Source organism: Streptopelia decaocto, assembly GCF_964273445.1.
Source record: "Streptopelia decaocto genome assembly, chromosome: 6".
In the NCBI taxonomy this organism is placed as follows: domain Eukaryota; kingdom Metazoa; phylum Chordata; class Aves; order Columbiformes; family Columbidae; genus Streptopelia; species Streptopelia decaocto.
Genome location: NC_138660.1, coordinates 29,873,772 through 29,899,050, shown reverse-complemented (window position 1 = coordinate 29,899,050; position 25,279 = coordinate 29,873,772). Strand labels below are relative to the sequence as shown.

The 25,279-nt window shown below is 38.8% G+C and overlaps 1 protein-coding gene across 1 annotated transcript in view; it reads right to left on the bottom strand.

The window, feature by feature from the left end:
- Positions 1 to 1,690: 1,690 nt before the first annotated feature.
- The window catches only part of PGAP1 (post-GPI attachment to proteins inositol deacylase 1), a 36,507-nt gene continuing 12,918 nt past the window's right edge, over positions 1,691 to 25,279 (bottom strand). Inside the window, exons 8-27 of the mRNA XM_082055648.1 lie at positions 25,090 to 25,195; positions 24,468 to 24,523; positions 24,295 to 24,378; positions 22,517 to 22,566; positions 21,551 to 21,602; positions 21,269 to 21,346; positions 20,320 to 20,395; positions 19,964 to 20,037; positions 19,837 to 19,888; positions 19,083 to 19,149; positions 18,516 to 18,624; positions 18,105 to 18,143; positions 17,391 to 17,484; positions 16,701 to 16,791; positions 16,297 to 16,494; positions 13,113 to 13,248; positions 12,728 to 12,778; positions 10,778 to 10,998; positions 10,335 to 10,439; positions 1,691 to 9,511 (exon numbers count right to left, since the gene is read on the bottom strand). Coding sequence (XP_081911774.1) covers positions 9,373 to 9,511; positions 10,335 to 10,439; positions 10,778 to 10,998; positions 12,728 to 12,778; positions 13,113 to 13,248; positions 16,297 to 16,494; positions 16,701 to 16,791; positions 17,391 to 17,484; positions 18,105 to 18,143; positions 18,516 to 18,624; positions 19,083 to 19,149; positions 19,837 to 19,888; positions 19,964 to 20,037; positions 20,320 to 20,395; positions 21,269 to 21,346; positions 21,551 to 21,602; positions 22,517 to 22,566; positions 24,295 to 24,378; positions 24,468 to 24,523; positions 25,090 to 25,195 — 1,878 coding nt within the window. The 3' untranslated portion in view covers positions 1,691 to 9,372. The remainder of the gene's footprint in view (positions 9,512 to 10,334; positions 10,440 to 10,777; positions 10,999 to 12,727; positions 12,779 to 13,112; positions 13,249 to 16,296; positions 16,495 to 16,700; positions 16,792 to 17,390; positions 17,485 to 18,104; positions 18,144 to 18,515; positions 18,625 to 19,082; positions 19,150 to 19,836; positions 19,889 to 19,963; positions 20,038 to 20,319; positions 20,396 to 21,268; positions 21,347 to 21,550; positions 21,603 to 22,516; positions 22,567 to 24,294; positions 24,379 to 24,467; positions 24,524 to 25,089; positions 25,196 to 25,279) is intronic.

The window sequence follows — 25,279 nt, the reverse complement described above, 5'->3', positions numbered from 1 at the left end:
GACATGCTAATACTAAAGATTTTGGGCCATTATCTCACTCCTGATTATAGATGTTTATTCCTCACCTGAAATTTTACATCTTTCCCCCCCCCAATTCTTTTATCCACTTGACTTATTTAGAAAGAAAAAAATGGGGGATACCCAATATATTCACCAGTAAAACACACCAAAGTCATCTGTAAATTTGAAAGAAGTTTTATTACAGTAGAAATTTAGGCAGATATGCAAGACATTCAATTAGCACATATTTCCTCTGAGCTGTCTTAAAAAAAATCCCTGCAAACTTGTATTGTTGCTTTCTGAGCTAGAAGTGTTGGAGCTAAAAGTCTGTTTAAACTTAGTGCTCATTTTAACATGTTTTTTTGTGTGGGTGGGTGTTTGTTTAAAAAACAAATCAAAACCAGATGGTTCCATTATAGCTCTTTCCTCCAGTGAAAGTCAAATATAAGGGGAAGACATTCATATTAAAAGACTATTAGTATAGTTACACTGATTGAACAAAATTGCATCCTGTTCGGTTTTCGGGCAGGTTAACTTCAAAAAGGTAAAAATCTTGCTCTAGAACAAAAGGCAAGTTTGAAACCAAATGGTTTAGCTGAGACCAAGTTGTATACATATGATGCTCTATGTAAACTGTATTATTCACCAAACATTTTCCATGTGATTGCAAGGCAGGTGTAACAGGTTGTCCTGGTTTTGTTAAAAAACAAGTTTCTCTTTTAGTGAATTTGCCTGTCAGCTAAAGCTTCATATCAGCTGCATTTTCCTGGAGAACCAGATACATGTTTTGGTAACATAGCAATGGAATGAGAAGTTATTGATAAACATGGATGGACATCTCGTGAGAGGGGCAACGAGAAACCGGTGACCAAGAAATTGACCAGTGGTGTATAACATCCCATTGACATGATACTTCATATAAAAGTGGGAGATCACAAGGATCTCGTCCCTTTTTTTCCCTTTTTCCTTATGGCCGACATTAGGAGAGGACCTTGCGAGTCGTCCCTGCGAACTGAGGCCAGTGACAGACTGAATCCAGCTCCGGTTGGCTGCAGAGTCCAGTCCAGGACTTCGGGTGCCGGCTCCGCAGTTGCTGGGACTTTCAAGATTGGTTTTGTATAGTTAGTATTATTTTCTCTATTCTTATTAGTAGCATTAGTAAAACATCTTTACATTTTTCCAACTCTCTTCTCTCTGTCCTTCTGTCCCTCCCGATCGCCTGTGCTGAGTGGGAAGGGGGAGAGGGAGGGACTGACGGGGGAAGTGGGGGGGGGAGAGGAGGTTAACAATACATCTGCCAGGGTTTTATTATCACCCCACAATCTAAACCCTTGACACAGGTGCATGAGTTAAGATACTGAGACAAGGTGTGATCGTTACTGTATTCTCCTTGAGGTGTCATAAAAGTGTCTGTTAGTTAAAGTACCGCTCTAACCACAATCCTTTTTTTCACTGATTTTATTTTCTGCTTTAATTCCCACATATTACAAGTTAGAAGGAAAAGCACCGAACTGCTCCACACAAGTACCTGAGCGAAGACCAAAGGCAAATGTTGATCACGACACTCATGAGCGTATTTGTACAACAGCAGTCCATGTAACGTTCACAACAATCTACCCACTATGACTGTTAAGCGTCACTTTTTGTGAATCACAACCATTTGTACTAACACAACCGTGCTAGAACACCGTACGAAAATACACACAAGTGTTTTTATTTAGCAGAGCATATGCTATACAGTGTACTCCTATGTCAACCACACTTCGGTAAAGACAAATAAAAACATGTGAAGCATACACTGCAGACAGGGAAACCATCACATAAAATACGAACGTCCCAGACTAGCGCCCACTCAAGTTGCCCTCAGCTGCAACAAAAAAGTACCAGTATCTAAAGCATTTTTAAAGGATTCTGAGTTACCAGCAATTTCAACATTCGCTGAAGACAATACCCATTCTCCAAGGTTTTCTCTTTGTCTCTCAAGAGAAGGACTTTGCCAAAGCTTCGCACGCATCGCATGATCTGTATCTGAGAATTTAGTTATAAACATTTTAATATGCACAATAATTTATTCTAGCATGATTCGAGCATTTCTAGATAAGACCCTATCAACGTCTCTAAAAACCTGTAACTCTTCAGCTGCAGCTACATCACCAAATTATACCAGCTATATAAGAGCTGAAACCAGAGGAGGAGTTAAAAACATGAAAGACAGGTTGCCTGATAAGAGTTTTCCAAAAATTACATATGTGTTCTTCAAAGTTTTAAGTCCTCTTAACACCAACGAAACAACAGCGCCCTCCATCTCCTCCAAATACCCAAAACAGGTGTTTTGGCCAACATTATTCTGTCTTTGTGCTTGGAAGAACAATTAAAAGGTAAGTAAAGAACCAAGTCACTAGGCCTAGGTTACACAATTTTTCTAGACTAATCATCATATACAAAGGTCTTCAAGTTCTGCTCTCTCCATGATTTTAATACTAGAATATATTCCTGTAGCTGTGAAATCAAGAATGGCCAGGATTACTGAAACCACATCATCACAAGAGAAAGAAGAGAAAATGAGGTGAGAATGAGAGCTTTAAAAGCCCTAAACGAACACACAGAAGGAAGAAGCAGGGAAGACACACAAACTGCCTGTTAGCTGTTGTGCCGCAGCAGCTGCAGCACTGCGGCAGCCACATACAAGTCAGTTCTCTAGAGAACGTTCATAAATTTGATCCTGACATGCAGCAATTTCATGTGTGTATTTAACTACCCACGGTCCAATTTTAAGTTTTGAGATGGCTTCTTTATTCAAGATTGAGCATTACATAGAGCCCATACTGGGGCGGGAAGTGGGAGGTCGGAATTTGGTGAGTTTTGTTCAAAACATAAAAAGAATCTTATAGAGACACATAAGGAAAGCCAGTGGTGCCTTTTACTGAGCTCTTCATATTAAAAAATATACATAAGAAATCCTTCTGCTCTATCACAACGACATTTTAAGATCTTGACTATTTCTGTTTTTCTTTAATGAATTGAGAAGAACAGAATATAAAAACCTTCCCACTCTCTCAACCCCCCAAAAAAACCACATTTCAGGGTTTTATATATGAACACTTTTCCTAAAAAGTGAACTTAATTATTCTAAACTCCTGGAGCTTTACAACAACCAACAACCCCACCCCAGCAACTTCTGGTGTTCTCCTCACACTGCCGTAGATATTGATACTCAATGGCTCAAATACAATATTTTGCTTAAGCTACAATTAGAGGGTTTTTTATTATGAAGAAACTAAAGAGCAATTTAAAAAAAATGAATGTGATACAGAGACTGTTGACACAGATAGCTAAGACTAGTTCTCCTTCCTTATCTTTATTTGTGTCACAATAGAAAGACTTCAGAAATTAAGGTCAGCTAAAGCTTTCTGACTTTGGCTGGTGTGATTCCAAACCACAAATATACTGTACTTGTAATAAATCTTCTTTACTGTAAGTATAGTAAAAGGGGGTCAAAAGAATTTTTACAAGTGTTTTCTCCAAGTTTCAATATGATTCACACAAATATTTTTGGTCAACTTCAAAAATCCAATGTAAGGCTACAGGAGTCCGCAGGCTACAGTGAGAGTGGATTCATCTACTGCTTTAAGGCACAGCATTTTTTTTTTCTCTAGAAAGCTACAAGGTTAAAGTCACAGTGAGGAATTTCACATTTCAGTTTTAGCCTGGCACTCTCATTATATATGTCACATCTACTACTTGTAGACGCCTCTTAAGTATTTCAGTTGTGAGGTGCTGCGGTCTCAAATACTGTTCTCGTACTCAAGTGACACAAATGCTACAAGGCAATAAGCACGTATTTGAGGCAGTTACATGCTTAAATACCTGAAAAATTGAGGAGCTGGCCAGATGTGCTCAACTGCTAGAGAGTCCTCCTTAAACGCTCAACATTTCTTTTTAAGAGCACTAATGTTTGTTAACAAGATGAAATCTATATATTTTACTTCAGCTTTAAGATACATGAGCTGATTAAAAGCTCTGAAGACATTATTCCATAAATAAGAACATACATCAGAAAATACAGCATTTGTAAAAGGTTTTCAAAGAAACTTTTTGAGATGTTAAGGATTCTATTACGAATAACAGCTTAAAGTTCTGACTCTAAGAAAAAGGTAGAAAAACTATTTTACTTTAACATAAAAATGGGTTTGTTTTCAAGTGTCCCTCACTGGCACACATTATCTCCCAGAAAAAGAAATGTAAAAAGTCAAAGCTGTAAATTAAGTAACATTCACCATGAAATGGAAAGAAAGCATTAAGAATTGAGTCTGGTTTACAGTTAACAGTTTTCTAGTAGCTTAGTGACTTAAAATAGCAGTGCAATTATTGTACGGACACTATAACTGCTTCCAAAAACATTTTCAATAACTCAAGAGTGTACTGAAGGTCTATAAATGGCTGTTTTTTTCTCAGTATAAATAAGACAAAAGTCTAAACACACTCATCACTTTACCAAAATAAACACGATCAAATGAAAGTTTCTCAAACGTTGACCTGTATTCACAAGCACATAGTCGACTTAATTCTGTCCTGTCGGAGCTTAGAAGCAGATACATCAGATTTCAGAAAAACTTACAAGGCCATAACCTTGTTACTGGCAAACACATGGAAAATTAGACTTCATATCAAATACCAACCTATGCAGCAATGCTGTTTGGTTTTGGTTTCTTTTAAAGTATCCATACATTTTAGTTAGTCTTTTTAAACAGTGACTTTAAAGGTAGCCCAATTAGGTTATAGCTGATATAGATAGATAGATAGATAGATAGATAGATAGATAGATAGATAGATAGATAGATAGATAGATTAGATAGATAGATAGATAGATAACTCACACACAGAGGCCATTTCTATTTCTTCTGCAATATATTATTACTACGCTGTTTAGGGTTGTGTTATTTGTTTTAAAACATAGAAGATTAATATTGTGGAATGAATTGCTACAGGTATCAATTCACCGAAAAACAAAACCAGAGCTGAACTCTAAATATTAGTAATAATATCAACTTAAATTCCAGTTACTGCAATTTTTCTGAAACAAAACAAGCAATAAAAAACCCCACTTAAAGACCAAAACACACCCCCCCCCCCTTTTAAAAGGATGCTGAAACACAACATACCCCAACCATCTGTTAAATGAAAACTGAAAATACCACCTTTGGACAACATTTGTTTGTTCAGTTTCAAGGCAATTCTAGTTCAGAGGTAACAGTTTTTCCTTACCAGACAAATACAGAATATAGAGCATTTATGAACAGTTCGCTACAGATGTAGCTACAACAACTGCAGTGCGGTGAGACTGTGAAGAACACGTTTGATCACCTCAACCAGAAAATTTAATAGACTTCAAGAGCAGTTCAGGGGATGGAGATGTCACTCAAAGCTTCTCACTAAACCAAGAAAGGATCTGCTCTACAGATAAACTGTACCTAAAATTAGTGACGTTTGGTAGTCTAGGTTCTTACCCTGCTTGTTTTTTAATTCTGCATCTGATAGCTTATAGAAATATTAGAAAAGAGCCACACAAATAGTTCTTATTTTGAATGCATCTTGAGGTACAAGCCAAAAAATGGTGGCTTAATCTCAACCTAAATGTTTGATTACATGGCATAATCTCCATCTAAACGTGGTAAACATCCACATGGATGAAGAACAGTGCTGCTGCAAAATTAATACCTCAACTGAAAAAGAAGAGAACAGAATTTGAGTCTGCATGTTAATAGAAATCCTCCCTTATAGAGCGAGGCCTAATCCAGTACAAGTTAATTTGTGTCTATCTTCTCCCACACAGTCTAGATAATCTAAAGCTTAAAGAATAAACTGGAATTTTAATGTAGTTAAAGGTGTTAAGAAACACTGTATTTGCCAAAAGATGTTTCATAAATGCAGCCTACTCATAATAAAGGATATTTCAGTAATATTTACGCTTTCTCATACACTCAAAAGTCTTTATAGTGGGTTACCCTACATTTCTACCGAGATAATTGTCAACAGTGGCAGAACTAGAAATTTGCATAAACAGAAGCCTCTCCTCCAAAAGTAACAACAAACAATCATTATCATTTTACCTGAAAAACCATTTTAGATTGTCATAAAATCTTAACCTTTTCAGAATGGCAAGTAGGATCATTCATCCTCTCTTAGAATGGGATGAATTGTCCCCTGAACTGGTTCTAATCCTGTCCCCAGATAACACAGCGTGCATATAAACCCAAGGCAGCAGTCAGAATTCCCCTCCTTCCCTCAACGAAGGTAAATCATCTATGAAAACAGGAGCAGAGAAGGAGATGTGATAAGTTCTGTCATCTGGGACCTCATGACTCTGGATTGTATCTATTTCCAGCTCCAGGTAGGAATCTACACAAGATTCTGTAACCTATTTTGTGAAGAGTGATAACAACTATCAACACAATCCCCAGCTTTAAAAATATCATAGAATCACGGAATGTCAGGGATTGGAAGGAACCTGGAAAGCTCATCCAGTGCAATCCCCCCATGGAGCAGGAACACCCAGATGAGGTTACACAGGAAGGTGTCCAGGTGGGTTGGAATGTCTGCAGAGAAGGAGCAGCCTGGCCAGGCTCTGCCACCCTCACCAGGAACAAGTTTCTTCTCGTATTTAAGGGGAACCTTTTGTGTTCCAGTTTGAACCCATTGCCCCTTGTCCTGTCACTGGTTGTCACTGAGAAGAGCCTGGCTCCATCCTCCTGACACTCCCCCTTTCCATATTGATCCCCATGAATGAGTCCCCCCTCAGTCTCCTCTTGTCCAGCTCCAGAGCCCCAGCTCCCTCAGCCTTTCCTCACACGGGAGATGCTCCACTCCCTTCAGCATCTTGGTGGCTGCGCTGGACTCTCTCCAGCAGTTCCCTGTCCTGCTGGAACTGAGGGGCCACAACTGGACACAATATTCCAGGTGTGGTCTCCCCAGGGCAGAGCAGAGGGGCAGGAGAACCTCTCTGACCTACTGACCACCCCCTTCTAACCCACCCCAGGTACCATTGGCCTTCCTCTGTCTCTCTAGACAGAGGTAAAGAAGGCGTTCAGTAACTCTGCCTTCTCTGTATCTTCTGTCACCAGGGCACCCACCTCATTCATCAGTGGGCCTACACTGCCTCTGGTGTTTTCCATCATTAAATGGAAATGAATTGCGTTCCTCTACGCTGCCGGAATGCAGTACTTTTCACACTGTGACAGATCTTGGAAGCCATCAAAGCTACTACATGCAGAGCCTGCTTGCTCTCCGTATTTTGCTTATTTTATTCCACCAATGACTTCAAGAAATGGATTCATACATAAAGAACCTCTTAAGATAGCAAAACATAATCAGCAGTAAAACACAGCAGGAAGCCAAAAGGACCACGAAGGCCACGGAAAATGATCTTCCCCAGAAATCAGACCCTGCGCATTTTACAGCCAGGGTTTACCAGCCCCAGTGCAGTTCTGCCACCCTCTTTCATTCACCGCCACTTAAAAGCAGAAAAACTATTCTTCCATGTCTGAACAGCAACTTCTACGTTAAACCAACTGGTGGATGTAGCTACACGTATATTTAGACACACAAATTATCTTATATACACATACCATAGCACACATTTGGTTAGAAAGCATCAAGGTATCATCTATACATATAACTTTTCTGATGTACAGACACTATGTATAACCTAATCTTTTTTAAAAAGGTTAAGACTACAATACCAGCACGTAGGTTACTGATAACAGCGACCATGGTTTGGTTAACTACAACAATCTTAACTCAGTTAAACAGTTTTAATGACTTACTGAGAGCTTGAACTGCTAACTTATGTAAGCAGACAAAACAAGTGCTTACTTCACATTTCTCTTTCGCTTTGGAAAGTCACTATGCCAATTAAGTCTTTCCAGCCAGCTCAAATAAATTGGCCCTCACAACACACTCGACCTAACTGAGGCACTTCAGGCAAGATTAATGAGATAGGATGTAACTAATGGGTCAGGCTGGCTCTACTACTATATCAAGGATATACTTGATTGACTGTGGGTAGCAGATTTCCTCTTATTATTTGCAGAAGATGCTTGAGATGGTCTAGTATTTCCACACAAAGACAGCAAGTATCTCAGACAGAGTGGCGACAGCTAACACAGAAGCAATTTGTAGACTCATCTCTACACAGAATCAATGTATCATTTTAACCTAACGGCTACAGAGGTTCCTTCTGTTGGCAAAAAGCACACCCAGGGGCCAGAATTCCTCACACATAGCTATTTTAGGCTTTATTATAAATGGCAGTCATTGTAGCATCTAGGCACTAAAATCATACTTTGTACAGAACTAATAATTATGGTCAGTATTTCCCACTATTACTAAGACTTTGGCCATGTGAGGAAGTTAGCACTGTACGGCAGGGCAGGAATTTACAGTGTTGGAACTATTCCATATTCATTTCATGTATTGACTTTTATTATGAGACAGCAGATCCTCCATTTACAACAGAGAAAAAAACCCCTGCCATGTCTATTTGGAAACAGTGCGGTACAGCAACTGCACTGGAAACTCACACCGTACCTCCGCGTTTGCTACCTTCTCCATATGGACAAAGAGTAACTTCAGAATTTACAAAATTCCAGAGAAAACTGGCAATGTTTTAAAACAACATTACAGCAAATTGTTTATGAATCTGCTGGTATCCTTCCTGAATAGAAAGCTACACAGAATATTGTTTTCTCACTCTCACAAAAAGTAAAATGTGTAAGACTTTCAATAATCTCACAAATGTTCAAGTCACACTGATTGAACAAACGATTTGATAAAAATAACAGTTCTATATAAGCAGTACATTCTAGTTTGTCCAGACACAACTGTGGCAGCTTTTAAATGTAGCATAAAATGATTAAAAGTCTACTTGGCTGTGTTGTTTTTGTGATAGTCACAGTGTGCTTGAAATGTACCAAGTTTTAACCAGCATAATTTAGACCTGCAAGAGATACGAGTTCAGAACATACACACCGTATGGCACAGTGAGTTTTAAGAAGTCTGTTTCAACACGGGAGTATAGTGAAATATCAAAGTGTCTACAGGCAGAGTTATGAGGTGTTACACTAATATGGTTGATGTGCTTACACACACGCAGGGTTAATTCCCTTAATTTTCAGAGGCAGGAAATAAACACCATGAAAAGTTTGCTAAGGAACATGGACAGAACCATGAATTTTTCATGAAGTATTCACAGTTCTGTCCAGTTTCCCACATAACGTAAACTTCCCTGGATGTCACTTCTAGGCATTTCTTGTTGAAATCTGCCCCATCTCCAGAGATACATTTCTAGGCCGCACCTTTATGTAATACCTACGGTTACACAATACAACACAGCACATGTAGAAGAAGGGAAAAGGTGACAAAGTGGGGTACTTTGTATAAATGCAGTCGTCCAAAGGCCACCATTGCAACAGACAAAGGGAGTGGAACTTTGGCAGCGATCTTCAGTAGTTTACTGTAAGAATAGAAAGAAAAAATTGCCATTTGTGCAGCCACACATGCGGAAGTTACACAAATACCATACGTTGCTTTCTTTTGAAAAATATTTTATAGATTTCAAGGATTTGTTAATTTTTAAAACAGAACAAATAGGTGTAATGGGCAATAACAACTGGTGCATGAGTAAGAGCAATTATTTTAAAAGGCTAATAAAATGTCATTTTAAAATACTCCTATATTAATTTAGATATAAGCTCTCTGTAACAAAGAAAGATTGAACGGTTTAGATCATTTGAGTTAACAGGTACTGCTCAAGTGGATAAAGTGCACTGGTTATATTATTTGTTGTCTTTCACAAGGCACTAATTCTATATTAGAACTAGAAATGGCAGCAAAGCCCCGGACCCAAAACGTATTAACCCAGTCGGAAAGGACGTAACATTTCCGTACCTATGCCCAATAAGGCGGAATTACGAGAGCAGAGCTATAATGGTTTAGAATTCTCCTTTCCTTGTAACTTCCTGACAATACATATACTAAGATTTTGTACCATTTGGAAGGATTCAATGAATTGTGAATGAAAAAGTTCCAGTTAAAGAAGTCTTTATGCAACTGATTGTTGTGATAGTCCATGTAGTAAATACCAATTATTTTCTCCACTTACCTGAATCACAAGTACCTCGCATGCATTTTACCCAGTCTTTAACTATACAAGTTTATGAATCTCTGTGTAGGTTGAACAATTACGTGTCTACGCAGCGTAAATTAAGTTTCACCCCACAAACTAAAGTAGTAAGAAAGAAGCAGGAAAACAACAACTAAGGATTAGGCTACAGTACCTTGATTTCAGTTCAGAAATATTTGAATTAATGAGAAGTTCCAAAATGCATACGAGGATAATAGCTGTAGTTCTACATGGATCAGGATCAAGGCTAATGCTGTACCTGCAAAAAATGGATTAAAAAGGACGTTACTTGCTAAACGAGGCTACCAAATAACATCCAAGTTGGGAACAAGTGTGTGCTGATAACAACAAACATACATGAAATATATATGGCATCACAGCCTGATTTTAAATCCTTTCTGAACGATCACTTCCTTCAGCATATCACCGACCACTCAACACCTACTTATAACCCAGACTGCATAGAAGAAACAGTTATAATTAACAGAAGTATTTGATACTATAAGTAGGTAATAATGTAAAGAGTCAAACATTTTCCATTTTTACTATCTTCAAAGTTTCATATTCTTCCACCTTACTGGCAATTTAAGAAGTTACCTGAGATTTTTTAACCAATAAATTAAAGACGGCAAGTTGAGCAGCATAATCCATGTGAATAAATTGAGAATGGTAACATGCATCTTAAGATTGTTAACAGCTTCAGCAGTTGTACTGTTGGGAAGAGACTGTGTTGCTTTTGAAGTACAGTCGATCGAACTCTGGGTTTTGACTGTGTCATTACTGGAGTTCTGTGAAGTTTCTTTTGAGCCGTCTGAATCCTGAAAATAAAAGACAAAGTGTGGCAGAATGCAAACCCTCTTCTCTCCCCAGCCCTTCCTTCAGTATGGAAGGAGTAGACACATCTCCCTCTCTCTCTGCTGCTTGAGGCCAACAGCTTCTTTTGTTTGGCCCCAGAGCCCCCTGGCCAGGGCCCTTAGAAGGGAGCGCCGAGGCGCCAGGGAGCCGCTGGGCACCCGCGGCCAGTGTGGGGGATGTTTGGAAGCTTCAGGGGCACCCACAGCCAGGGTGGGGGTGCAGAGAAGCTTCTGGAATGCCAGTCAGATCTGATCAGGCTATAAAAAATGGGCTTCTCGTCGAGACGTGCCCCTTGCGCGCAACCTCATGGAGTTACGAGCTGAGCCACTGCGCCCCCCACCACCGCTGGGACAGAGACTCCGCTTGCCCTGCCGCCACGTGTGTGAGGAAAACTAACCCTCGCAGGATTGCAAGTGTGTCTACTGTCCGTGCACATCCACACGTGTATTCATACCTTCTATGCACATTTGCACATGTACTTTCCGTGCTCAATACGAGCACGTGTATAAATTAACCCTCGCATAATCGTGGGTGTATTTTCCTCCCGTGCTTCCACACAAGCACGTGTAATATTCCGTGCATATTTGCATGTGTATTTCTCCTTGCAGGATTGCGAGTGTATTATAAATGTACCCTCGCAGAATCGTGAGTGTACATTTGCCGTACCCAATATGAGTACGTGTATCCCTTTAAAATAACCCCACACCGTGTTCAGGCAAGTGTGGACTCCTCCAGGACGGCTCCCGCATTGTTTTGGTGCAGCCACGTGCATGCACACTGTGGACCCCCTGTTGTATTAGTTGCTGCCCCTTAATAATCTTCCTCAACTGATATCTGAACCTGTATTCAAGTCACTTCTGGAGTGCTAAAACCCTGTTTCTCACCGGTTTAGTAAAAGTTGTTTTGGACCCTGTTGTCCCTTAAACTAACCGTGGGGTGCCTCCGTGACACAAAGGTCATAAAAATGCACATGCTTGTAAGAACCCATGGTGGAGAAGGGAAAAAACTATCACAAGAGTATCACACCAGCTCTGACTTAACAAAAAAACTTGGAAATTATCTCTCAAAACGCCATCAAAAGCAAAGTTCAGTAGTTCAATTTTAAAGCATCTAGATTTAACCAGAAAGTTCTCTTACACCAATAATTTATAAATCTTTGTAAGAAAAGAATGGAGAGTGGAGATGCCCTGACACTGATGCAGCGATAAGAAATGGAGTTCCTGCACAGAGAAAGAACAGAATAAAACAAGTAATAAAGGATGTGGGTGAAAGTGAGAGATGATAATTCACAGGAAAAGATACAGGAAGTAATGCAACTGTAGTATAGATTTACCCGTAGTATAGATTATTATCTAGAAATTAAATTTATTTCTTCAGATAAGGTGTGCATAGTCAAATACCAGAATTCAGACAAAAACTATTGTTCCGTGTGTATTCAAGACTCACTTTTCTTCTTAAATGTACCTCAGACAAGTTCACATTGCAGTGATCTTGAAGAGCAAATGCAATGTTCATATGTGATGAACAGGCTTCTCATGCCCTGGCTTTTCTTTTGCCTCATGCACACAATAATTAAACTACAGCCATCCACTCATCACAGCACAACCTCGTGCTACCAAGTCAATAACAATTCATAATGCACAGGTTTGCCAAACAGCTTTTGGTCACAGTTTTGAACTGGAAAACACTTACCCCATTAAGCATGTTTTGTTCTGCTCTTACATTCACATGTAGTTTTATAACCTGTAAGACAGACAGTTTAATTTTTTAGTAATGGTTCTTTACACAAAAGCTGCAGTATATGAGAAAATGATAGTGGACAGTGATTATAGTGGACATATGGGACTGTACCTTTCTTTTGTAAGAAACATTGTCAGAAGAACAACAAAATTCTGAAGATTACAAGATTGTTAGAGTCTGGTAAGTTCAAAAAAGACGTATTATATCAAGTATGTGAATAATAACATTTAAGTATGAAAAATGGTAACTTGTATTTTTGCTCTTAACATGGGGTTAATTCAAAGCATACAAAATTTTGAATTCAGTTATAAATGAAACATGTTTGGCCTTTCAGTACCTTAAACCAGTATTGAAGGTAAATCATGACTATAGCAAATGCACCGCAAGTGGTCCAGCTGACCAAAGCAAGAGATAACACCCCGCAGAGTCCTCTGCGTGTCAGCAACTTGGTCTCTCTTCGAAGTACAGTAGGTCTAAAAAAAAAAGAGACAAAACTGCTGTTATACTCTTGTAACAACATCATACCTACAGTGATCAAAGACTAAATCTGGTTTGTGAATGACTGGAAAGAATAAATTGCTCCTGAATATTGACTGAACACTGGAAAAATAAGGACACATTTGAACATACATACCACTTGCTACATAAGCTACTTTGCAAAAAAACCCACCTTTCTTATCAAATCAACTGGCAAAACAATCATACATTCTTCCCAGACAGGAATTTCTGCTTGCTCAGTCCGAGAAACACAAAAAAGCTTATTTTAAGTTTCTGGATTCTAGCTGATAGGACGAAGAGATGAGTATGAATCTGAAACTGCAAAGATGAGCTGAGGTGTGATGAGGGGAATGGGGTGGGAGCAAGTGCAACACAACTACGAAAAGGTCAGTACTTCTTGTACATTCATGGGACGTGCCAGTAGTAAAATAGACATGGAAAACAGAAAAAGCATTGTTTGGAAAATACAATTTTAAAAGCCTTTGCAACAAATGTGGAGAATAACCACAAAAAGAAGGCTAGTCGGCAAGAACAAAGAATTCCACAGACAAATTCTTTGCTGCTGGCTGTTACCAGATCACTTCAGAACACTGAGCAAAAGCCAATACTATCTACTTCAGAGGGATTTATGAAAATTTTTTTTTCATCGATAAATTCAGGATGAGATCAGAGCCTGTGTAAGGCACTAGAATTTCAAAGTGAACCGGCTGACTTACAGGCAGGCACACAAAATCTGATTATCCTTGGTGCCATCTCAAGGCATTTCAGGGATAAGAGGGTCATCAAGGGCAGTCAACATGGCTTCACCAAGGGGAAGTCGTGCTTGACCAACCTCAGTGACTTTTATGAGGACATAACAAGATGGATGGATGATGGCAGAGCGGTGGACGTGGTCTACCTTGACTTGAGTGAGGCATTTGACACAGTCTCCCACAGCATCCTCACAGCTAAACTGAGGGAGTGCGGTCTGGATGAGCGGGTAGTGAGGTGGACTGTGAAGTGGCTGAAGGGAAGAAGCCAGAGAGTCGTGGTCAATGGGGCAGAGTCCAGTTGAGGCCTGTATCTAGTGCAGTGCCGCAGGGGGCAGTGCTGGGGCCTGTATTATTCAATATATTCATCAATGACTTGGACGAGGGAATAGAGTGACTGTCAGCAAGTTTGCTGATGACACCAACCTGGGAGCAGTGGCTGACACGCCAGAGGCTGTGCTGCCATCAGAGACCTGGACAGGCTGGAGAGTTGGGCAGGGAAAAATTTAATGCAATATAACAAGGGCAAGTGTAGAGTCTTGCATCTGGGCAGGAACAACCCCAGGTTCCAGTGTAAGTTGGGGAATGACCTATTAGAGAGCAGTGTAGGGGAAAGGGACCTGGGGGTCCTGGTGGACAGCAGGGTGACCATGAGCCAGCACTGGGCCCTTGTGGCCAGAAAGGCCAAATGGTACCTGGGGTGGGTTAGAAGGGGGTGGTCAGTAGGTCAGAGAGGTTCTCCTGCCCCTCTGCTCTGCCCTGGGGAGACCACACCTGGAATATTGTGTCCAGTTGTGGCCCCTCAGTTCCAGCAGGACAGGGAACTGCTGGAGAGAGTCCAGCGCAGCCACCAAGATGCTGAAGGGAGTGGAGCATCTCCCGTGTGAGGAAAGGCTGAGGGAGCTGGGGCTCTGGAGCTGGACAAGAGGAGACTGAGGGGTGACCTCATTCATGTTTACAGATATATAAAGGGCGAGTGTCAAGAGGATGAAGCCAGGCTCTTCTCACTGACAACCAATGAGAGGACAAGGGACAATGGGTGCAAACTGGAACACAGGAGGTTCCACTTAAATATGAGAAGAAATGTCTTCTCAGTAAGGGTGACAGAACACTGGCCCAGGCTGCCCAGGGGGGTTGTGGAGTCTCCTTCTCTGCAGACATTCCAACCCGCCTGGACACCTTCCTGTGTAACCTCAGCTGGGTGTTCCTGCTCCATGGGGGGATTGCACTGGATGAGCTTTCCAGGTCCCTTCCAATCCCTGACATTCTGTGATTCTATGATTTTCCTGCCTCTGCCCAAGACATTCCCAGTGCTTGCAGGAAATAAAATGTGCTAATGAAAAGGGTATGAATGGAGCTAAACCCCTTTAAATTTTACTAAGTGTAGTTTCAAAACTTAGAAGTTCATCACTTCATCACTTAAAAACTAATACTAAAGTTTCTGAGCATCCACTGAAACAAAAAAAAAGAAGATTATTGAGAAGAAATAGCTGATACGACATCTGATATTTGGTAGAATAACACCAAAAGCGCTAGGGATGGATTTTTAAATATCTATTTACTGGCTATTTTCTGAGTAAAGAGCATCCCAACTAACTTTCTGGAGACAGAGAGCTGGCTCAAATCTAGCTGAGGACTGTTATCAGCATGAGAACAGTCCAACCATTACAACAGCTAAGCATCTTACCCAATTTACTAATTTACCCCTTCAAAATCCTTTTATCTTCCTCGCTTTTTTAAAAACCCCTTCCATATTTGAATACTCATCTCTACAAGCAAAAAACATTCCAGTGCTCCTAAATCTATAAAATTAATCGGTCTTGTAGGGGGAAATAAACATCCAAGAAGTTTTTGTTTTACAATCCTGCTTAAATTCTTCAGTGCAGTTTATCCAATATGAATAATACGAACTATTGCAATGCTTATAGTTTCGTTTTTAAATATATACATTTATTTTTTGAGCTGCTGAAAAGGGAATAGTCCAGGTGCTTTCTTTTCCCCAAGAACCTTTCTCAAAAACAAACCGAAAAGCTTCGTAACAGCTGGCAAAGGAAACAAGAAAGCCATTTCTCTTCCCTTTCAGAGACGCGGAATAAGGAACACGAGGCAACCCTCATACTTCATTAGTACTTAACACGGATAAACTGAGATGCCTAAACCATTTATATTGCAGTATTTAGTCTACCCAAGCATTCACACTGAAGCAAACAGAAAAAACTGCTAGGATCACAGCCATCTAAAAGAGCATAATTATACAGCATAATGTTGTTTTACCTAATCAGAGTTAACCATAACGAAGAGAAGAGTCTCAGAGATATCGAGAAAAATACTCCACTCCAGTAGGCAATGCCTGTCCCAAAAAGAAAGAGAATCAGGGACACAAGGGGGAGCCATGTGTCCTGACTACTCAGAGCAGCTGCATCCACCTCCGGCAGCGACAGTGATTCCCATATTTCTCTAAACCAGTTAAACCTGCCAAAAACATGAAAGCAGTATTACTTATCACTTTCAATCACCGTTACAGAAAGATATATATCAACTACGCCTCCTACTACAGCCTTTCAACGGAAATCACAGTCAGGTGCTCACGACGACTACAGATAAAATAACCAACAGCTTTACTGAAACTTCTGGTGAGGAAACTGTTGTACATAAATAGATAAGATATGCAAACTCACCCCTGCAGAAACACAACGACGCTTATAAGAGGTTCTACTTTGTAGGGTTTAGCTGTCCTAACTAGTTCAAGGGTAAAGTCTGGACACTGGCCTAGAATCAAGAACAGAAAGCATTTACAGTTATTATTTTGTCATGAACTTTAACAGAGAAAATCCACAACAAAAAGCAAATTCAGACAAAGGTTTCAAAGTTCACTTTAAAACAAGACACCCCTGTCTTATAACAGTCCAGTAAGTCAGCATACTTCATCAGCAAGGCCCTTAATCGGTGGATCACTCATATTCAGGTAATAGGTCAGAAAAGCTTCTAGAAAGAGTAGAGAGTTTATTACAAACACCACCTGAACTTAAACAAAATGCCTTTTTGTCTGAAGATATGTCTAAAAGTCTGCAAAATTCATCCTCATGCAAGAAATAAAGTGCTTGTGCATATTAACAATATATTTTAAACTTTTAGATGTATTTTAGGTAGACTTCTATTAATTCCAAGATGTTGTGTAACATCAATCATTCACAAAGAAGGGAGTGAAGAATAAAATAACAAGGAAATATTCTGCTACCACACTACCCACATCGAAACTCAAGAGCATAGATGCAAGTACCTGCACAACTTCAATGACACTTGGCTTAAAAAATTCACAAGTAGTATTTCAACAGATATTGGATTAAAAGAAAATGATAGAAAGCTACCTGTTGATATCCATGTGCTCAACTGTCCTCCATAGGTAAGAAGAATATTAGAAACAACATAGGCAGGAAGAGCACCAGCATGGAACCTTATTATCTGAAAGATGAGGATATAAGGATAACTTCTAATTTGCATATATAAAAATATTTAAAATACACACAAATATTATCATTAGGCTGGCACAATAATGTGATTGGAAAATTCGTCTTGTAAGATTCAAATGGTTTCTTCTTTTCATGCATAAGTATTTGATAACCACCAGCAGCAATTAACATTACATGTGGAAAATACTCAGATTTCTCGTAAATGGCTGATCAAAAGTGTTTTGATAAATGACCAAATTGTTAATGAATGCATTTTTTCCAGTCAAGAAAAGCATTAAAAGAATACAGCAGCATGTTAATGATGCTTCAGTAAAATAAATTAAAAAATTAAAAAGCCACTTTCCAAGCAAAACCTGCATATAGTTACATATGTTTTCGGGTAAAGAATTTTTGGAAGCAATTTCATCCGTGTTTTAATCAGCTTCCACTGTCCCAAGTCATGACGAGATATCTGATTAATACACAAGTGCCAAGGTTTTCAATGATCATTGCACAGTGTTCCTCTCAGCATCAGGGTGGAACATGAAGCGCCAGAGGAGAGAGGGAAGACGGGAAAGCTGCTGTGGATGCTACAGATATAAAAACCAATCTAGTACTAGAAGGTTTTCTTACTTGCCCAAGAATCTGCGTAAGGGACGTCTGCAGAATTACCTCGATAAAAAACAAGTATTTTATTATTTTATACAACTGTAAGCATATATAAAAAGTCTTTCATTTTTAAGAAGCCACTTTAAGTATTAGAATACAGCAATCCCATAACTAAAATGTACAACAGTTTATTACTGACTTTTTAAAAACAAATGCCTTATAGTTGTTCTCAGAAATGAAAGCTCAATTTTCAACATTACTCCCGCTGTTGCAAAGTATTTGTAACATGCACAACATCTTAAAGGCCAAACAGACCACCCTTTAGATTTGCTTAGTATTTATTTTGATTAATTAGCTACATGTTTTAAAAGACCGAATTATGCCAAAATTATACAGCAATGCAAAATAGCTATAAAATAAATGTGCATTACTCACTTCATACTGACAGTCTGAGGAAGAGTAAATATTTAGCTCTGGAACCCTGCTGTCATTTTGAGGCCGAGCAATGTGCAGTTTTGCAGAAATCTCAGTAAGAGATGGAACTCTGAAACAGCAACTTAATTCGTAATCGTTGTCCTTATAATCAGGAAAAGCCAAACATGACTTAAGTCTTTGACAAGCACACACAAAGCAGAACTAGGACACCAAGTGTCACCACAAGCTATGACAGAAATGGTAAAATGAACTTGTTTTTCGTATTGCAAAGAACTAAGTAACATTCTTAATCCCCTGCCCTCTGAACTACCAGGGGAACAGTACTTAGAAAAGCAGGCAAGCAAATTAGTGAGAACTATTAAGCAAACAATTAGTATAAATTCTTATTCTAAGGAAAAGTCAAAACAACTTTGTGAACAACAGCAGAAAGATAAATGAGGAAGAGATGCAGAAGCCAAACACTTAAGATGGATGAAACTGTCTCATATCAGGAATTTTACCACAACAGGATGCAAACATTCTTCAAAAACATATCAAGAAGCAAATTATAATCGTTAAAGTCCTTACTTTGCTACAATTATTGAGTCTTCATGTGACCAGGGTATATGAAGTCTGTAAACATTAGGTTTCCTTTCTGAAATGGAAGATAATTAAATAAAGATAATTAAGAACATGATGTGGCAACTGTCTCAAAAATCTAAAACGCAAGTAAAACAAAAGTGGCATGTGGATCACTATATAGTATCCCTGGGCAATTGACACTGCAATGCAGATCAGCGTAGTTAATATTGAATAAAAACTACGTTTTTTAACACATGCTGTTACAGAACAGACAAAAAGAAATCAAGGTTTAAAGGCGGGACAGTTATGAGAAAACTGGTTTTCAAGGTACATCTGTAAACTCAAGATACTAAATCCATGACTTTTTTTTTTTGGAAACAAAGTCCTTTAGCATCCCATTCTGTTTAGGCTCATGTAGCTCAACATTCATATTTGAGTCCCATAATTAACAAATAAAAATCCTAACCAAATGTGCTACTCTGGAGAAAAACTTCCGCCATAATGCAGAATATCCCGCTGGAAGTTGAACTTCCCTTTGCTGGGAAGTACGAAAACCAAACATCTGAGGACTAACTCCACCTATTCCTTGAGTTGTCCTTAGCAAAAAGTGGCAAGTGAGAGGTATTAGCAGAGACATTTGAGCAGATTGTAACAGTTCTGCCCATGGCGTGAGTGGACTTTTGTTTCCACCAACTTCAGTCTTGGGAATTTTCAACAAGCTTTGTTTTAGAAATTTATACTTTAGAAGACTTAATTTTACCTTTGAGTGACTGGCAGTGGCTCTCTACATGAATTTTGAATGCTTGATATATCTACAACATAGAAAAAAGAATCATGTTCTCCAAACAACGGTTACATTAGCTTCAAAAATCAAGTAGTGTTCTTACTTGGTTAAAGTGCTGGAGCTGTACATTATAAAGTAAGCCAGTTGAATTTAATACAATTTTGCTTGAAGAAAGCCCTGTAAGGGATGTATTATTTTCACATATTAGACAAAATTATTTGAGAACTCACTACATCTTCAGATTATTTTTTTAAGGATATTTATGCTTCTAGATCTGATTGTCAAAACCCCCACATTTCTTATTTCTTTGTCTGTTACTAACAAGAGCAGTGTTACCTTTAGCAAAAACAACCCCCAAAAAACTCCCCTGACCATTGGAATTTCTAGACAAATTTATTATCCAAATGTTGGTAATATTAGTTTTCTTTTTTTTTCCCAAAAGTAACAAGCTATACTTACCAAATGAAAAAAGATGTGTTACAGGAAGCTGTACCGTTCTGGAATCCTCTTGGAAGAATTCACAGTCCAAAGTATACTGCAATTCAGGATATTAAATACAAATCTAAACCAAGCACAAGACGATAAAGTCTTTGCACTTTGCTCTCACACATTTGCAACAGTGTCCAAAAGGCTATTAAAATAGCTTACAACAACTAGAATCCCGTTCACATCCCTCCTTCTCAGCTACATCTCTTTTTTTGGGGGGGTGTTGCAAAGGAGAGTGACTTGTCTAGACTCTGGATACAATTTCCTAAGCAAAAAGAATCTTTAGTTTGTATCCTGAAGTTTAATCATTCAAAAGCAAAGCGAAGTATGCAGCAGGTACGAGTTGCACCATCTCTAGTAAGTATTTAGTTCACTTGAGAATTATTTCCCATCCCACTGTAAATCCAGTATTTGTTTACTTTATACAAGTAGTCTCCAGGATTTAACTCTGTACTGCAGTGTAGCAGGTAACATTTCACAGGTGATCTCGTCTGTCTTTGCTTATCTAGAATGCCATATATTACTAATTTCACTGCAAGATGTCTCTGTCACAACTATCTGAAGATACACTCATAGACGAGCATTATAATCCCTTCAGCTGTGAACAATTTCTTACATCATTATACCACAGAGACTGTATTTGTGTCGCAGAAAGGCATGTTGGATCTCCTTAGACTTTAAATTCCAGTTCAGTGTTCTGCCATTTTCAGGTCAAACTACAAAGCCCTGCCAGGCCCAGCTGTGTAATCCAGAGTCTGCTGACATTCACTGCAAGGGTTCCTCTTACTGGGATCCTGAGGGGCCTTGAGTTTATTGTTTCTCCAAGTTACTGATACGCTTCCTTTTCCTTCCACCATAGCATCTGAAAGCTATAGACATGCTAAGCAAGCAATTTCTGCCCTTTTTTCTTTTTTTTTTTTACCTTATTGCCAGCTGTGGGTGGCACCTGAATGACAATGTGGGACAAAGAAGAATAGTCCTGAAGGTTCAGTATTACAACCTAAAAAGAAAAAACGAAAGAAAGAACCAGAAAAGCTATTATTGAATATACCCTTTACTTTGCCCTGTGCCAGATCCCAGATGTCCCTGCCTTGTCCCTTTCCTCTGGAATACAACTGTGTGTTCCAACGGTGTGAACAGAATGGATCCTTCTCCATTGATATGTAACCACCCCACCCTCGTACAAGTCACGTACAATACTCACCTTGGTGGCTGGAAGTAACTCAGCTCTCCAGGATAAATCAGTAGCTTCCAGGCTGTAAAAATTCGTCAACATTAAAGGATGAACATATTCATTATGCAGTCCCTTCATCACAGCAGTGGATTAACACACCAGCTTTTCTCCCTCTCTACCTGGATTCACGTGATTTTAAATTGAGAACAAGTCTGGGTCTACTGCAGTTAGTACCAAAGTAATTTATCAAACTGTAATCATTTCAGATACTGCAAATTTTGTGGGTTTTTTTCAAAAAAAAACAAAAATTAAGCCCAGCTCTAGCTTTGTCATACACACAGCATTGAGCAGTTATTAGCCATGCAACTTCAGACACATAATGAAAACTTTTAATGAGCTAAAACAGCAGTGGCAGTGAATTAACACACAGTTTTACTAGCATCTTTTAAACATCAAAAGTACCATTTTTTCCTATGGGAACATCTAAAACTTATCGTATCAAACAAAACCATTGTTAGCTGCCACAGAGCTTGCACCAGTTCTAAAACGGTGTGTACTTAACACACTGAACTGCAACACGTTCAGTCATTTTAAGTTATGATTTTTCAAATACCAGGATACGTCTGTTTCTCTAAATAGTGTTACACGGCCTTGGGACACGCAGTCCACAGGAAAACCACTATTATTATTATTAGAGGAGGTTTTAGGCAGCAGTATTGTCTGCAAGAGAGCAACAGGAGCGACTCTTCACTGCTATGAAAGTCACAAATATAGCTTAAAGAAGAAAAAATTCAGCTATTTTATTGTGCATTCATGCAGTAATTTGGAGAAAACCTATTCTTGCCTGATTTCTTGATGTGCATGAATTATTCACAGTAAGAATTTTACTTTTCTTCCCAATCCCTTCCTAGGGAGAAGGATATTTCATATGCTTTAAATTCAAATGTAGCCTCCCAAGATCCATTTGAATAAAGAACAGGAACTGTTTATACTCACCACATTGATGAATTACTGTTCATACAGCCATAAATCCAGCTACTTGTGTCCTGTAAATCAATACCATAAAACAGTACATTAGCTATATGTGAATTTATTTATAAATACACTAAAAAAAGCAAATCTTTACTACAAACAATGCAGGAGTTAATGCTCATAATCTTCTCCAAAATGTCTATAAGCTGTTTCAGTACACCAGATGTCAGCAACCCTTCTAAAAATCCTCTGACAGCAGGACCTTGGTGCAATTAACTTGCTAAAGAGAAAAAAAGCTCCATCTCACTCCCTTTTTCTTAAGTGTCTCTGCAGTAGCTATCACTAGAGTGACCAAACTCTCAGAAAGATGTCAAATGCTGAAGTGTAAAATGAAAGATGATGGTATAAGCAGCGACTCTCAGATTTCCTCCTTTATTTATAATGAAAGACATCCACCAACTTCTTCTCCATTTCACAATGAAGTCAGACCTCTCTGTTAACAGCAAGTGATAACCTCCATTAAAAGTCTGATATCATAATGATAATATCAGATGTATCATAATCAGGAATTACATTTACAAGGTCAGAAAGGCGAAGCCTAAGAGTGAAAGGTGGTGGTTTCTAGGAACCATTTTAAATAACTTCCATTTGCCACCTTTTCTGGTGATGGATCAATACATTTTCTAAAAACAGATCCAAGGTTAAGCAAACAGACTTTCATTGTTTCTCTTCAAAAAAATATCTGCCTTACCTATGATGCAAGATTCAATTTTATTAATCTTTACTAACTAAAATAAATGCTTCAAGGTATTATCTGAAGTAGTTGAAGAATACTTTAGATTTTTAACATTCTACTGCTCCCGAGAATTTCAGTGTTCTGAAGCAATAGCACCATGATGCAAATATCTCGGGCACTGTTCTGTACCTCCTGCTCCTCAAGCAGCACTTGTCCTGTCTTTAACGTATTATAACAAAGGCAAAATTACCCTATTAAAGCCCAACTAAGACCACAAAAATGTGTAAATATTGAAAGTGCTACTGGGAAGGACAATTACAAAAGCGCTGGGAATATACAATCTCTTTTCACAACGGCGGAATGAATCTCTTCTTTGGGAGGGGGAGGAGCAGCAACAGGGACAGGCAGGATGGATCAGCAAAGCATCTCAATTTTCTTGCCACTAAGCTAAAACACATCATTCTGAAAAGCATATTTATCCATCTCCAGTTTTCCAAAAAAGAATGTGAAAAATATTTCAAAAACATTTTGGTTGAATTTATGTGTCTTGAGCTAAAAATTCAAGAAATGCACATTATCGTCTCTTCTCTCAATAGGAGACAAGTGGAAAGGTGCTGTTGTCTCATGTGGCTTCTATTCACTTCCACTGCTTAGTGGAACATCCCTGCAGCCTTTCAGGCTCATTCAAATTTTATCATAGGAAAGCAGACCTATAAAGAGCTTTCCCCAATTAGACATATACCCGAATCCTGGCAGCATTAACAATAATGTCTTCATTCAAAATCCTCAATACACACTGGTACTAAATTAAAGGAGAAAGTCATATAGGGCTAACGAGAAGAGAATCAAAAACAAAACACTCAGCTGGCATTGAAGGTTTCAGACTTTGAACACTGTGACACACTAAACGAAGTATATCTATTACAACATATTTGTCTGTGAATATAAAAGGATGTCAGTAATTGCAAGAAGTGTTCGTTAAACTGTCTTAAAACTGCAGCAAATCTAAACTAAACCAACGCAATTTTATAAACAAACTCCAGACATTAAAGTAGTATTTTCTCACCAACATACTGTTTTCACAGTAAACATGACTGGATGATTTTCTGTGGCTTGCAAGAGGAAATGTGAAATACTTCCCATCAGAATCCTTAGAAGAAAGAGAAAAAAAAATGCTCATGAGGGAAAAAAAAAAAAAAAAAGGCCGAAAAACACAATCAGGAAAAAAATGTTACTTACATTGTAAACTGAGTAAGTCCATTTCGAGGCTTTGACTGTAATCCATGTGAAAGCTCCTAAAAATAAATATGTTTTTACATGCCACACTGCAGGAACTATCGTCCTTATCTCCAAAAATCGTACCCTTTACCTGCGGCCAAGGTCTGACCTCTTATCTGTAAGCACCTGTAAACTTTATAAGCTTTCATCGCACTCAGGATTGCTACTGCTTAGAATTACACACAACAGTTATCAGCTACACAGGAAACAGCAAAACCCTAGGGTCCAAGTACTGCATATTAACTGTGAAATAAAAACCCTATGGATCTTGAAACAAAGCTCTCAAGGCAACAAAACAAGAAACTGAATGACACTAATGTAATTAAGGGCAGCTGATTAAAGTTGAGGCAACATTAGAAACAGCCTGAATCTTTGCTCCTGTCAGTCTCTCAAGAAAACTAATACAGAAACTTGTGTAGAAGCAAGTCAACAATGAAGTAGTGAGTAATACATACAAGAAAACAATAGGTGTTTAAAGGTATGTCTGCAGAAAAAGAACAAGACAGAATAACGAAGAGATCAGAGACACAAACACTGCAAACTGTCATGCAAGAATCCCGTTCAAAAGGAAACTGCTGCACACCTGTGAGTTCCGTAAAAGCTTCAGGATTTTCCTCAAATATCTTTGCAGGGTGTCTCACGAAGTGGTGGTTCAGTACAGACATTCTCTTCTTTGGATCCTCAGTTATCTACAAAAAGAGAACATTGCCAAATTTTATCAATTTGTGTGATTTACAATCATCACATGATGTCACAGGGGTGACAGAAAGCAT